The sequence below is a fragment of the Gavia stellata genome, chromosome 17 (genome assembly GCF_030936135.1).
Source record: "Gavia stellata isolate bGavSte3 chromosome 17, bGavSte3.hap2, whole genome shotgun sequence".
Classification (NCBI taxonomy): domain Eukaryota; kingdom Metazoa; phylum Chordata; class Aves; order Gaviiformes; family Gaviidae; genus Gavia; species Gavia stellata.
In genome coordinates this window covers 6,545,620-6,558,466 of record NC_082610.1, presented here as the reverse complement: position 1 = coordinate 6,558,466, position 12,847 = coordinate 6,545,620, and the positions used below count along the sequence as shown (strand labels likewise).

Here is a 12,847-nt window from a genome sequence, read left to right as displayed (position 1 = left end):
AGGTTTCAGAGGGAGCATTACAAAAAGCATTGCTAAGATAATACGCAGTAAAAGTAAAGATTAATAAACACAGGAGTGATATGAGGTAAGGGGTAAGATGAGTAAGTAATAGCACAAGAAGGAAAGGGAGAAAAATCTATAGCGGCACACAAAAACTGCTGTTTGATGTAATGTCGTATTTATTCTTCAGCATTTCTAAAAGGTACTTGCCACTCTGATGTGTTTGAAAATAGCAAATATAACAACACACATCTTGAACCTTCACACAATATTAAGATTGAAGGATGGTATGAAATATCTTTATTCTTTCTGACAAACATATTACTTGTCTTCCACACAGAGAATATTTACAGATCTGACCCTTACAAGACAGCTGGCACACCCATTGTGCAAAACTAGACAATGAGAAGAAACACTGTTTTTGACAAGTGGCGTAAATGAGATTTATTTGTCTGGAGAGCGGTAAGGATTACTATCTGCGAACAGGTTTCTGTTAGATACAGAAAATAATAGCGAACCCACAATCTCGCAGGAAGAGGGATTACAAGTTTAGGTTAAGATATCCTCATAATCTGCCCTAATTATAAATTAATAAATGAGAAAGAAACAGGAAAGCATCAACATTATAATTTCTCTAAACACAAAGAATACATTAAAATGTCAAAATTAACTCCATGACAAATCGCCTGGGTAGAGATGCATTACACATAGCATAACAAGCAGAATCCCAACTGTTTATTACATTAAGACTGAATTCTAGAAAACCTCAAGGTTTACCTGAGATCACATGGAACTTCAAGAGTATTTTAACTATAGGTTAGATCAAATCTAAAATAAGTCTTTCCTGAAAGTTACAGAAGTTTTTAGCAGCATTCTTTCTTCCCCTCCCCTCATTTTTTTTTTCTTCCTCTTCCTTACAGGTTCCAGAAATCAGAAACATAAATGACAAAACATGACAAAAGAATCTATTTTTAGTATTTCTGGCCGAACTGAGAAAGACTTTCTTTTTGGATTTCTAATTTAGGTTGCTGAGCTTAAATATGTGGAGCCTTTGTAAATGTTTTAGCCCAGATAGTAAGATAACATAGCAAGCATACCACTTCCAAGGGCATCATGCTTAACCAAAAATTAGCCCTATCATAATAGCAGAAAATCCCACAAAAATTAAAACTTCTTCCCCCACCCAAGTGCAAGACAAATTGGTAGAATAAACGTGTGGCTGCTCTATTATAGAAGGGCTGCAAACACGGAGAAGCAAGTCTATTACGTGAGGCTAGCATTAAGAATATAGGTGTATATACACACACGTATTCTTATATGCATATACAGTGCAGTTCAAGCACAGGGATTCCCAAACTTGCTTTAAGCAATCTCACTCTGATGCCAAAGACGTCCACCTACAGCAGGCTCTTGTCTACTTTTCTACACAAGATAGAGGTACCCTACCCACCTTGTTTCAAAGCTACCCTGAAAATCTCCGCACTATACGACAGCCTGCAGATTCAGCGCGGCTGCACGCTCTAAGGCGGTGTGGTTGGCAACTGCACTCATGCCAAGAAAAGGGTCTCTCATTTTTCCGTTGCCAGCTTTGTAATCCAGCACCTGCACCCCTGAGGCCATGGGCTTCGGGCAGGGGGGAGAAGGAGAAACACATGTAGCTCCTCCTGCCTACGCATCTGGTGGTTTGGTTTTGTTGGTTGGTTGGTTGGTTTGTCGGGGATTTTTTTGTTTGGGGGAATGGCGGTTTTTGGGTTTTTTTGGGTTTTGTTCTCTTTAAATATATCACTGGAGCTCAAAACTTTTCTCCCAGAAGAAGGAAAAGGTTTTGTTTCACCAAGTAGCTTCTAGTTTGCTGTATTAGGCACTTGCTTTATAAGTCATCAGAATAAAGCCATCAAGTTAAACACATTCCTTGAAATAACGGAGTTGTGCCACTGGTAAATTTGTCCCATTATGTTTAAACACAGTCCACAAAAAAGCGAATGCTTCTTCAGGTAGAGTAAGGTCGCAAGCCATATGCTAAACGCCACTTCTGTACCTCAAACATAAGTCCTTACAAGCCATTAACCAAACATGCATCATCATCCACATTGATAGAAATCAGAAAGCTTTCACGGCCCAGAAAACTCAGACAGCAAAAGTGAGTGTGAAAGGAATTCTAAGCAGGAGACAAATGATAGCGTTAATGCGCCTGCATTTCTGGAAGAATTCAGAAAGCACAGTCCAAAAGACAGTCAGTTATCCACCAAACCTACAGCAAAAATCCGTCCTCTTCTCTGCTAAAGTAGTCATCTACTACTGCAGCACAGAGTTCACCTTCAGTCATGGGGAAAAGGAAGGACACTGCTGGACCTCAGCCCGAGATCTCGAAAGTGACAATCGCTTTTGGCTACCTGCTGGAGCACCTAACAACGGTGTGGCTACAGCCGAGGGTATAAGCACACAGTGAGCCTCCTTCTTCCACCTCAAAATCTAGGAAGGGGCAGGGTTCCCTGCACTGTCATATCGGTCGAAATGAAAAACAGTTACTTTCAACATCAATATAGCCCAAACAGTGTTTCTACGATGGGAAAGAGCTTAAGAACTAGAAACAAGTATTTTCAACATTCCCTCCCCACCATGAGTATGAGAATGTCAAAGATGTTCCCCTTTATCCTTCCTCAAATATTATACTGAGTCCTTCACACATCTTTATCTGAGAGGACAGAAAGATATTAGTGTTTTCATATTCCTTAAGAAATAATTACCAAACCCAACAAATGTAAAGAAAACAGTAGACCTTGAAAATACGTCCACGGAAAGAGTAAGCATTGAAGTCAGGTTCTCATGTTTAATAAGGTAAGTGAATTCATTATATTTCTATCACTTTTCCAACGATAGACGGACACCAGATCAAAACCAATACCTTCATTAAGCAACATCCACCTACCAGAAATGGGCACACTACTTGTATCCTGTATAAAACACTGAGGTGGCATTCTTCTGAAGCCAATGAATTGCAGATTGCTAACATCAGAGTAGTACGATTGCCGGTGAACTGCACTTTTGGAAAAAATGACCACCAACCATTTTTCTGCCATTAAAATAATTTAAGTTCTGCCTTTTACAGCCCTGTTGTTTGTACATCCATTTAATAAGTTGCTATACTAGTAATATTGTTACCGCTATTGAAGCGCATCTTGTTGGGTTTATGGTCCTGTTCTCAGCTATAAAGAATTCTACTTCAATCAAAGTAGTCAGTGTCTCGCATCTTTGTCACATTTCACATGTGGACAGAAAGGAATTTGCTGTCACATCAAGCTGCTTCTAAGGAGTCAAATTTTTGCTATTTTGCCAGTGAGCAGAGATTAAAGTATCCAGCTGTTCAATAGTAATGTTGAAGTAATATTCAGAAAACTCTCCTTTTAGCTAAAAGCAGCTAAGTGTCATTAGAAAAGGTAATCCAGACCGCAGATCTTCATTACTGACGCCAATGACTGACTTCATGCAAGCATTCCCTTCTAACAAAAAGGTTTCTAGTCAGAATATTTAGGTGTCTGGGGCCACAAAAGCAAACAGGCAGCTGCAAAATCAGACCCTGAGCCTATTATACGCTATGTGCACTCACTGAGCACTCAGTACAGTGGGACTCATTTCTGAAGAAGGTCTATCAAGCGTAGGATGAAAAAAGTAACATGTACATAACCATCTCATTAGATCTGCTAAAACCAAGTAGGCAAAGGAAATATAAAAGCGGACAGGAAAACACCAACTTCAGAGTAGTTTTATGAAGTTAATTTCAACGTCAAAATATGTTCACCCTAACTTTTTAATGGGACTGAGTTTAGAGCAGCAGTTCTTACTTATTCCATCAAAACATACATAGTTAACTCGACAGGCAAATACACCTCAATCTTGTTACTTCTTCGGCACGACAACCAACTGGAAATAAGATTAAGAGACATCATTGTGTCTCAAAGCCACAACAAAAGTAAGTTTAGGTAATACAGAAAGTGTTGTTCGTTTCAAAATCGTGACTTTTTGCAACTTGATAGGCGTTTGGTTCATACATATGATTTTAGACCATGCTGAGAAGTTAGCTGCATATGGTTCTGAAAATCAAAAGCTAATGATGAACAAAGTCTTAAAAGTGACAGATGTGCATTTTCCTCTTTTTAACAGTACTTGTAAAATAAGAAAACTCGACATGCTGTGTTAACATAGTTCAACTCATCAATTCAACATTTGTTTCCAATTAGGCTTGGAGGTATGCTGAGATCTTCCAAAACTATCAGCACTGACACGATGCAAAGAAGATGGTATCACCACATGACGAGGAACAAAAAGCAGCAGCTGTCCACCTCTGCAGCAAGTGCGATGCTCACCGATTTCAGCACCAATGTATGAAATGGAGATACTGTGCTTCTCTACAAACTTTAAAAATAAAATAAAATCCTCATGATAGACAACTTTCTGTCCTGCAAGGCTGATGCTTTGCCTTAGCGAAGCAATTTCACACAGCAGGATATTAGACCCCGCTTTTTGCAAACACGACTGCTCCTGCAAGCCTACTCTGTTTGGGTCCAACCAATGAATTAACCATATGTTTACAAGAAATACTAACTGCCACAGACAGCATTGCCTTCTGCTGAAGGAGATTAAAGCATAATCTCTTTCCAGTAGATGGCATATTGATAGCGCAGTATCATTTTTTAAACTTCCATCATGTGCTATTGAAAAATTACTGTGTTCTACACAGCCAGTTAAAAATCAAGTGACTGAAAGCAACCGCTGAACAGAGTAGTCCAGGACTTTTATAAGTCTCCAACTCTACAGTACAGTTTCAGTCTCGTTTTTAACAGGGAGACCAATCTGGTTCCAAAAGCAAAACTTTACTTTGCAACACATACTGTACTTGGGTGGAATCTGAACTGGAATTTCTCTCACATTGATCATTTTCATCCCTCAGTTACATATGAACATAAATCATCGTGTGCCACAAAATACTACTCTTATGAAAGTATGTCTACTCCTCAGTGCATACTGTTCATAATCAGTATTCACATGCCAACCTCAACTTCTTCATATTCTTTCCAACTATATTTTGAAAGGTTGGGAGGGACTTGAATTTTTTTTCTTACAATTATCAAGAATAAGCTACAGTTCATTTTTCACACAGGTAATATTGTCTCAAGAAGATGAGGCACCTGCTTTTAGGGCTTTACACTAGATACCTTGTCCCAGTTAATCCCCTGAATGTTCAAGTAGTTGTAAGACACTTCATAAACCCAATGAAATAGTAAAATTTAGAATAGTTTTCCAGATCTCTCTTCACTACAGTTTAATCTGCACAAGCTCATACAAGATCCAAACCTGCATCTGCAAAAGCTGGCTTGGTGCTTCCTCCCCTTTTTAACTCTGGCATAATTTAGCAAAAAATCTATCACTCTTAAATGAGTGTAAAATTATTAATCTGAATTGACAAGAAGTTTCACACTTAGCTGCTAGTGAATGTTTCCTTAGACCACTTATTAAATCAGAAGGGATAATTACTGAAACACAATCTATCACAACCTTCCTCCCAGTTTTCTATTTCAAAGAGCATCAGAGTGCTTCGTATGGACCGGCACTGTAGAGTCCCTAAATCAAAAGTGTTACCAAAAAATGGTACCCCTCCCTCGCCAATAACAACCCCCTCCGAAGGAGTGAAGTAATTGAGTAATTGAAGCATTTAGATATTCCTGATTTCTCCCTGCATTCGGGCCTTTTCCACATAAAAGATTTTCAGTTATTATTTACCTGTATTGGAGTATGTACAGAGATGTGCTCCTGCTGTACCTGACTTGGAGTACTTCGCAGGCACACACTTTTTCCCCCTGCCTCTTTTTTTCTTTTTTTTTTTTTTTTTTAAAAATCTCAGGGAACAATTAAGGCTTAAAACATGCAGTGCTTCTGCAAAAAGCTGCTTCGGTGTTGATTTTACAGGAAGCGACCAAGAATAAGGGGAAAGACACATTTCTCGGATAAATGTACACGCATATTATCCTCTGATAACATGCTTTACAGACTTACTACTAAGCACCCTATAAACTTCTAACACAGCAGAGAAATACCACAGTCAAAATTTGGGCTTGATTTTCTGGTAAGGGACTAGAAGTTAAGAAGTCTGAACTGAGAGCAGCATCATTCTAACAGATCTGCTCTGTACCCAGCATTAACTTTCCATCTGTGTACATCAAGACAACGGGATGGAGTGTCTCAGCTTTATCTTGTCTTTGCTGAACATGTGAAGTCTACAGCATGGAGAAAATATTATCTGTGAGCAACTGAGCAGCACACATTGTCTTATCAGAACACTGCATGGTCAGAACAGGCTTTATTTTTAAGCTGCAATAGATTTTGTTCATATTTCCTGCAGTGATTTATTATACTTGCACAGAAAGGAATGCTTCTAGATTGCAGCAACTTTTTAACACGTTTCCTGGCATTGAGGTAACACTGCAACATCTCACCTGCATTTCAGAGTTAAAAAAAAAAAAGGTAAGCCCACGGTCCGTGTTCAGGTATAGAAACCTCTCATGAGATGAGCTTGTTCAAGCATTTATTTTTTTGCGCTCTATAAGGGAGGACGTTAGCATGTTCTCAGTTTCAGCTTTTGGCTTCCTTATTTCTAATGAAGCAGAGTCTATCTGTTCTTACTGCTGTATACATAAAGCTTATATTTGTTATTGTTTTGCTACATCCCACGAGCTGTGGATCAACTTATACAGGAGCAGCTCTTTTACATCATAAAAACAAAGCCTAGAAAGACCAAGATAAGACTCAGTATCTCTCAGAGGATCGGGAAGGGGAGAGAGAAGAATCAGGGAAGATACACGCTCTAAACTTACTAACCCAGTAAAAGCTGAAATCTGTATTATTTCTCTTGAGAGCACTGAATCTAAAAGCAAACAAAACAGGAGAACTCTAACCAAGGTAGCTCTGGGTACTCACCTAGCGCTGAAGACCAGTGCAGGAAAGAGAGGCAGCAAGTAGCAAGCAGAGATGAATCTCATGCTGGAGCTCCTCCGTTGTTCCGCGCCTCACTACCCTCTTCCCACCGGCTCTTTCCCCCTCCCCGCCTCTTCCTCCAGAGCCTCGCCCTGCCTGGGGAGCTGCCCGCCCTGCCGCCGAGGCTCCTACCGCCGCGGGGCAGACAGGCACCCGAGCGAGGAAGGAGAGGAGCCCGGCGGGGGCGCGGGGCGCCGGGGGGACGTCAGAGGCACCGCGAGCTGCCGCTGCCGCCCGCAGCCGAGCCGGCCCCCGCCGCGTCCTGCGGGGTGCGCCGGGCCCCGCCGCCGGGGGGAGGGAGGGGGGGAAGGAGGGAGGGAGGGACGGGCGAGCGGAGCCTGGCGCTTCGCTCGAAGGTTACGGCAGAGCATAGCGGAGACATTCCTCCCGGCAGGGAAAAAAAAAAAAAAAAACACACACCTCCCCAAAACAGACAACAGAAACACCACCGGTATATCGCAATTAGTGTCTTCAGCGGAAGCGAATCTAGGCAAGATTGATGATACAGAGGCGGGAAGTGTTACAAGGAGGCGGCAAGCTACAGGTGAGCCAGCCACCACATCTGGAAAGGTGTCATTGCCCCAGAGCGCGCGTTCACAAGTTACCGTTTCAGCTAGGTATTCTTTCACCCCAGTGCCACGCCAAGTTGAAGGTAAGAGCAGAAACAGCTCCCAAAAAGGTATTTTGTAACATTGATGTCATCTCTAGAAGCCCTTCATCACCTGAAGCAACTGGCAAGACCTTCAGAGCCATTACAACTGTTTTACCTGCTTCCCATGTTTATATTGCACCAGGTCTTAATCTTGATTTAAACAAGTCAGTGTTGGTTAAAGATGTTTTCAGAAGCTAAGTATCCCTTACCTTGCCAGAAGCAAAGCTCATCTCGTGGCAAATCATATGAAAGTATAACATGTAAACAAGAATCATCTTTGTATGCAATGCAAAAACCACCAAAACACCACCAAACCGTTAACTTGTCTACAAGTGAATGAAGTATGATCATTACAAGAAGGAGGTTTGGTCATCCATGTGCTTGTCTGGTCATAAGGCAGGCATCCAGAAACTACATTATACATCACACGCATAGAATAAAAGTTTCCATCGGTTAAGCCGGTGTGTCATTGCATTCAACTGTTCATTGAGGAGTAATTTTGGATTCCACCAGAGCAAACAGAAATGCACTGTTTGAAATGAACAGAAACCTTTTTGAAATTAGTATTGACCCTTAATAAGACATTCACATGGCAGACAAATAGAAACAATAAATTTGTTACTTTCTTCAGTAACAAAGTGAGAGGGAGGGGAGAGAAAAGAAGAAAAAGAAAAGGCAATGTACCTAGCCAAAAAGAAATAAAATCATGTATTTCTGACTCTTCTTCCTTGTGTCCCAACTGTAGTATTTTTTTCAGCGCACCTGACAGCAAGTTCTATTCAACCACATTCATTTAAATCAGCATTTATTGTTATTTTGATGGTACATACCAGCATGAAAGAAACAGGCATGTTACCATGGATACTTATGATAGAATAGTAAAAAGGTCATAAAAAGTGCAGTCAGCTTGTCATTTTCTCTTCCAGAAAAAGCCAACCTTCCCAGGCTACCAGGCACCTCACAGTTGTGTATCAGCAGCTCATACTTTTTGCATCGTCCTTTCATGTGCACGCACATAGGGTGGAATGAGGGGGAAGGCACTGGTGCATCAAGGGCGTAAATTATGCCTGATGATGCTGAGTGAGCTTGAGAACACTCGTGAAATTTTGCAACGTGAGGAATTATTTTTTAATTCCGTTACTGCTTTGCCTCTTTTTTGGAGGGTCGGGGGTGGAATAGCGAGGCCTGCTACTAATTCTTTGTTTCTTCTCAAGTGTTTTACCATGCTTGCGTGGGAGAACATCTCCACAAGCGGTTGAGTGGCCCCAGTACAGGTAGTCTGCAGCATTAGACCTGTGTCACCCAGACATCATATTGTCATTCTTGGCATAATTTCTCCATCCTGATCAGAACCGATTGAACAATTAGGAAGCTTTCATGCTTACCAACACTGCTGCTTTAATCCTGCTCTGATGCGAATACCCTATAAAGGCTGTCACAGCTCACTTTGAGTATGAAGACCTCAAGGGCTCAGATTTCCCACCTCAGGACATGGGAGCAGGGGCTCTCACTCCACTCGGGCAGAGCCTGCTCGCAGCCAGGCCGTTCGGAGATGGCAGCAGTGGCTAAGCAGGGATTGCAGCAATTGCAACCCTAAATCTTGAGATATGCACAGATAAAATTGTATTACTGTGAAGAGAAATGCTCAGCAGCAAATACAGGCAGGACAAAAGGAAAACATGCATTTTTAGGGGCAAACTTCTATAATTAAGGATTGGGCACTTAATCTGAAACACTACTCTTGTCAGACTTGGTGGTGCTCAAGCTCTTTGCCCAAAGACATAAAAAGCAGAATCCTTTTTTCCCCTCATATTCAACTAACAGACCTTGATCTGGAGCTTTCTATTGTTTTGAAGCGTTTGGGGTTTCTTTGTTTTGTTTTTTAGAGGAGATGTATTTTAACAGCACAATGCGCATCTTAAGAAAAGAATAACATTTATACAAAAAAAAGGGAGATAATTGTTTGCAGATTTTCTTAGACTTAGACTGTATAGTTAATTTGTTTAGTGCTGCGTACACTTAAAGCGAGATCAAATATTAATGTATAACATCTTCAAAGACCTTGGATAGAAATATTCCATATAAACACATTAAACATGTGGAACTCTTGAGAAATATCGTATTTTCATTCTTATAATTTCAGGCTTTCCACTTCTTGGCTCAAATTTATTGACAGTCTTACTAAATAAATAATTACTCCTAGCTTAGCAAGCAGAAGTAAGGTGAATATATATGCTTTTTTACAAATAGCCATGCTCAGAAAATATAATAAGAAGAAAACAATGAAACTATTAATGCAAAATTCCGAGGCATTTCATACACTAGTTGTCACAGAGGTTCTTGCAAGTTTGGGTAAACACACTGGTAGTGTAGGAATATCATTGCCTACTTTAGAGAGGAAAATGGATCAACTGTCTCCCTTTGCGAAATACAGCACAAGCTTATGATTGCCAGAGCAGGAAGACATCCACTTATGCCTGTATTTATACAGTAACTACTATAGCAGTGGTCCTATTTTCATTCTTCCGAAATAATGGTAATGGAAAAAGGAATCATGAAATGATGGCGTATATGATATTCAGTTATTTTGAATGCATATGTGTTAATAGGGAGAAATTTCTATAAATATACTTAATGAAGCAGACCATTAACATATCTTGCTGTCGAATACGAAGATTCTAAATGTTGAAGCCTTCGTAAGACTTTGCACAGAAGACTTTCAGAAGAATAAGGGCACAACCTTTGAAAAAAACATAATGCATTTTATTTCAGAATGCTTTACAAATGCAATTGATAAATTTTTATTTGAGAAAAAAACCCTACAATTGAGGCAAAGCTACTGGTAGAACTCAACTATCCCAATTTTACGTCCAGTGCTCTGTTGAGGCAGACTACATTATGACGCAGATATCCTATCACCACTGCAGTGCAGAGAAGGCCAGCCTTTTTAACATGTTTTTGTACATGTGTGTATATGTGTATGCATACAGACATACAAATGTACATGTATATATACTTTTGTTGAATTGTAGCACCATTATAGACAACTAGAACAGTAAGTTGATACATTATTACACTCTATACAACATACTGCATTTCTATGACTTAAAAAGGCTAGTCAGACACACTGAGTTCCCAAGTAATAACATAATCTCTGAAATACAGTATGATAAGTGGCATCTCAAATAATGGAAGGAGTACAAAACCACATGATAATTGTTGTGAGCTAGTTAATGTTGCAGACGTTAATGATGCAAGATCAGCGTAAGTGTAGTTCTGAGACAACGGTACTGGTTGAGCAGGAGCAGAAGGGAGAAGTGACTTACAGGAGACCCTTCTTCAGCTCTTACTCATATTTCTCTCTCCCCTCAAAGATTTCACTTGAACTTTGAAAATAGATTCAGCATTCCTTTTCCCAATTTTTCTCATGCTACTCCCGCTCCTTCTTCTCATTCCTTCTCCCCCCAGTAGAGAGTTTCTCTGCCTTTGGAAATGCTCCTTGGTTTAACTAAAGTCTTAACAGATCTGTTAAGCTTCTAAAGAGCAAAACTTTCTTACCAAAATAGGAAGGCAAAGCATAAGTCTCAGGGTGAAGTATTTCAATATACTGAGCCTAATATTTCATAACTACACTTTCAAATGCAATCAGCATAAACACATACATAGATTTAATGCATGCAGCTTATTACTGTTCTTGATTGAAACCTGACACATTAACAACACCACCTTGTGAGATAATAGGTTTGAGGTGACTGATTCCCAACTCAATCTTCAACTCGCATGCTTTTATAAACACTGCAGGAATCCACTTGCTCTGAATGGTGAAGCCCTGGAGGCTTGCTCGCATGGCAGAGGAAAGTTTATGAATGGCAAAAGTGTGCAAAAAGTGTGGAAGAGTTTCTGGCATTTTCTTCTTTAGGACTGTAGAGTACACTTCCATTTAAAAGTATATTTTTCAGGTGAGACAGAATATTTATTATTACCTCTTACAAGTATGCATATAGCTGAAATATTCAGTATCACATAGCCAATTCAACTTTCACAGCATCTCAGAGGATGTCTGATGTGCCATCATCTCAATTTTTTCTAAGAATTAAAAAATAAATTTCTAGCATTAAGTTTAAATACCATATCACATAACAAAACAGCGTTACAGTACTAGCTCACAATGCATAGATACATCATATTCACTTCTACTCAGCTAAAAAAAAAAAAAAAAAAAGATGCAACTGCCCAAAGAATAGCACCTAACTAATTTCAGTACCAAGAACAAATGGAAAAAGAAAAAAAAAAAATCCTAGCTACCACAGTGCTCGAATTATGGCTTAAACATCAGAGTCGAGTAAAAGCTGCTGCAAAGGTCCCTCTGAAGGTCATTTAAACTTTGTAAGAGATTTCCAGGGTAACCCCTTTTAAATTTAAGAACCAGCCAAATCAGAAGCAAGGTCATTAAAATAATAAAGAAGTCAATTTAAGTGAATTTAACCTCATTGTTAAACCTGCTTTTAGCAGGTTAGACTTCCAATTCAAATTATTGTTCAAACCTTTAGCAAATATATGCAGCCCACGTAGGTTTGCTGTTAAAGTACAGAGTAATGAGCAATTTCATGAGCATGTGATTACAGAAAAAAAAGTTTGATTTCATTCTGCGAATCACCTCTTTTTTCCACAGTCCAAACCAGCAGTAATTATGTATTTATTGTTTAACATATCTGGGTTACCTGCCTTCATTCCACACCAAAGGCCTGCATTTTACGTAATATTACAACTGCAGTAATTCTGGTCTTGACAAGAAAACTTGATCCAATTACTACTATACAATAAGAAGCAGTTCTAGGATCTCAGAAAACAGAACAAGAAAACCAACTCACTTGGGAATTTCAGGACTTCCCTATACTGACCACAGAGGCAGCAGTGCTGAAGACCTTCATCCATAAATTTACATTTAAATTTGGATGTGATAGAGGGAAGGGAGGAGGAGAAGAAAACAGTACAAGGGAAATCTGATCCTCTACTTCTTGCTGCAGAAGTTGTGCAAGTACAAGAACCAGACCAACCCTCAACATCTACAAATGACCTGCAGTTTATTACTTGGTATTAGGAAACTTGAAACAACTTTTTTGTGGAAGCTTCTAATTCAGAAGCTGTTACAAACGTCTCTCCTTA

At 39.7% G+C, this 12,847-nt stretch overlaps 1 protein-coding gene across 1 annotated transcript in view; it reads right to left on the bottom strand.

Moving 5' to 3' along the window:
- Positions 1 to 7,034, bottom strand: part of LUZP2 (leucine zipper protein 2) — a 205,511-nt gene extending 198,477 nt beyond the window's left edge. Inside the window, exon 1 of the mRNA XM_059826019.1 lies at positions 6,973 to 7,034. Within this exon, the coding sequence (XP_059682002.1) occupies positions 6,973 to 7,034 (62 nt within the window). The remainder of the gene's footprint in view (positions 1 to 6,972) is intronic.
- Positions 7,035 to 12,847: the final 5,813 nt, after the last annotated feature.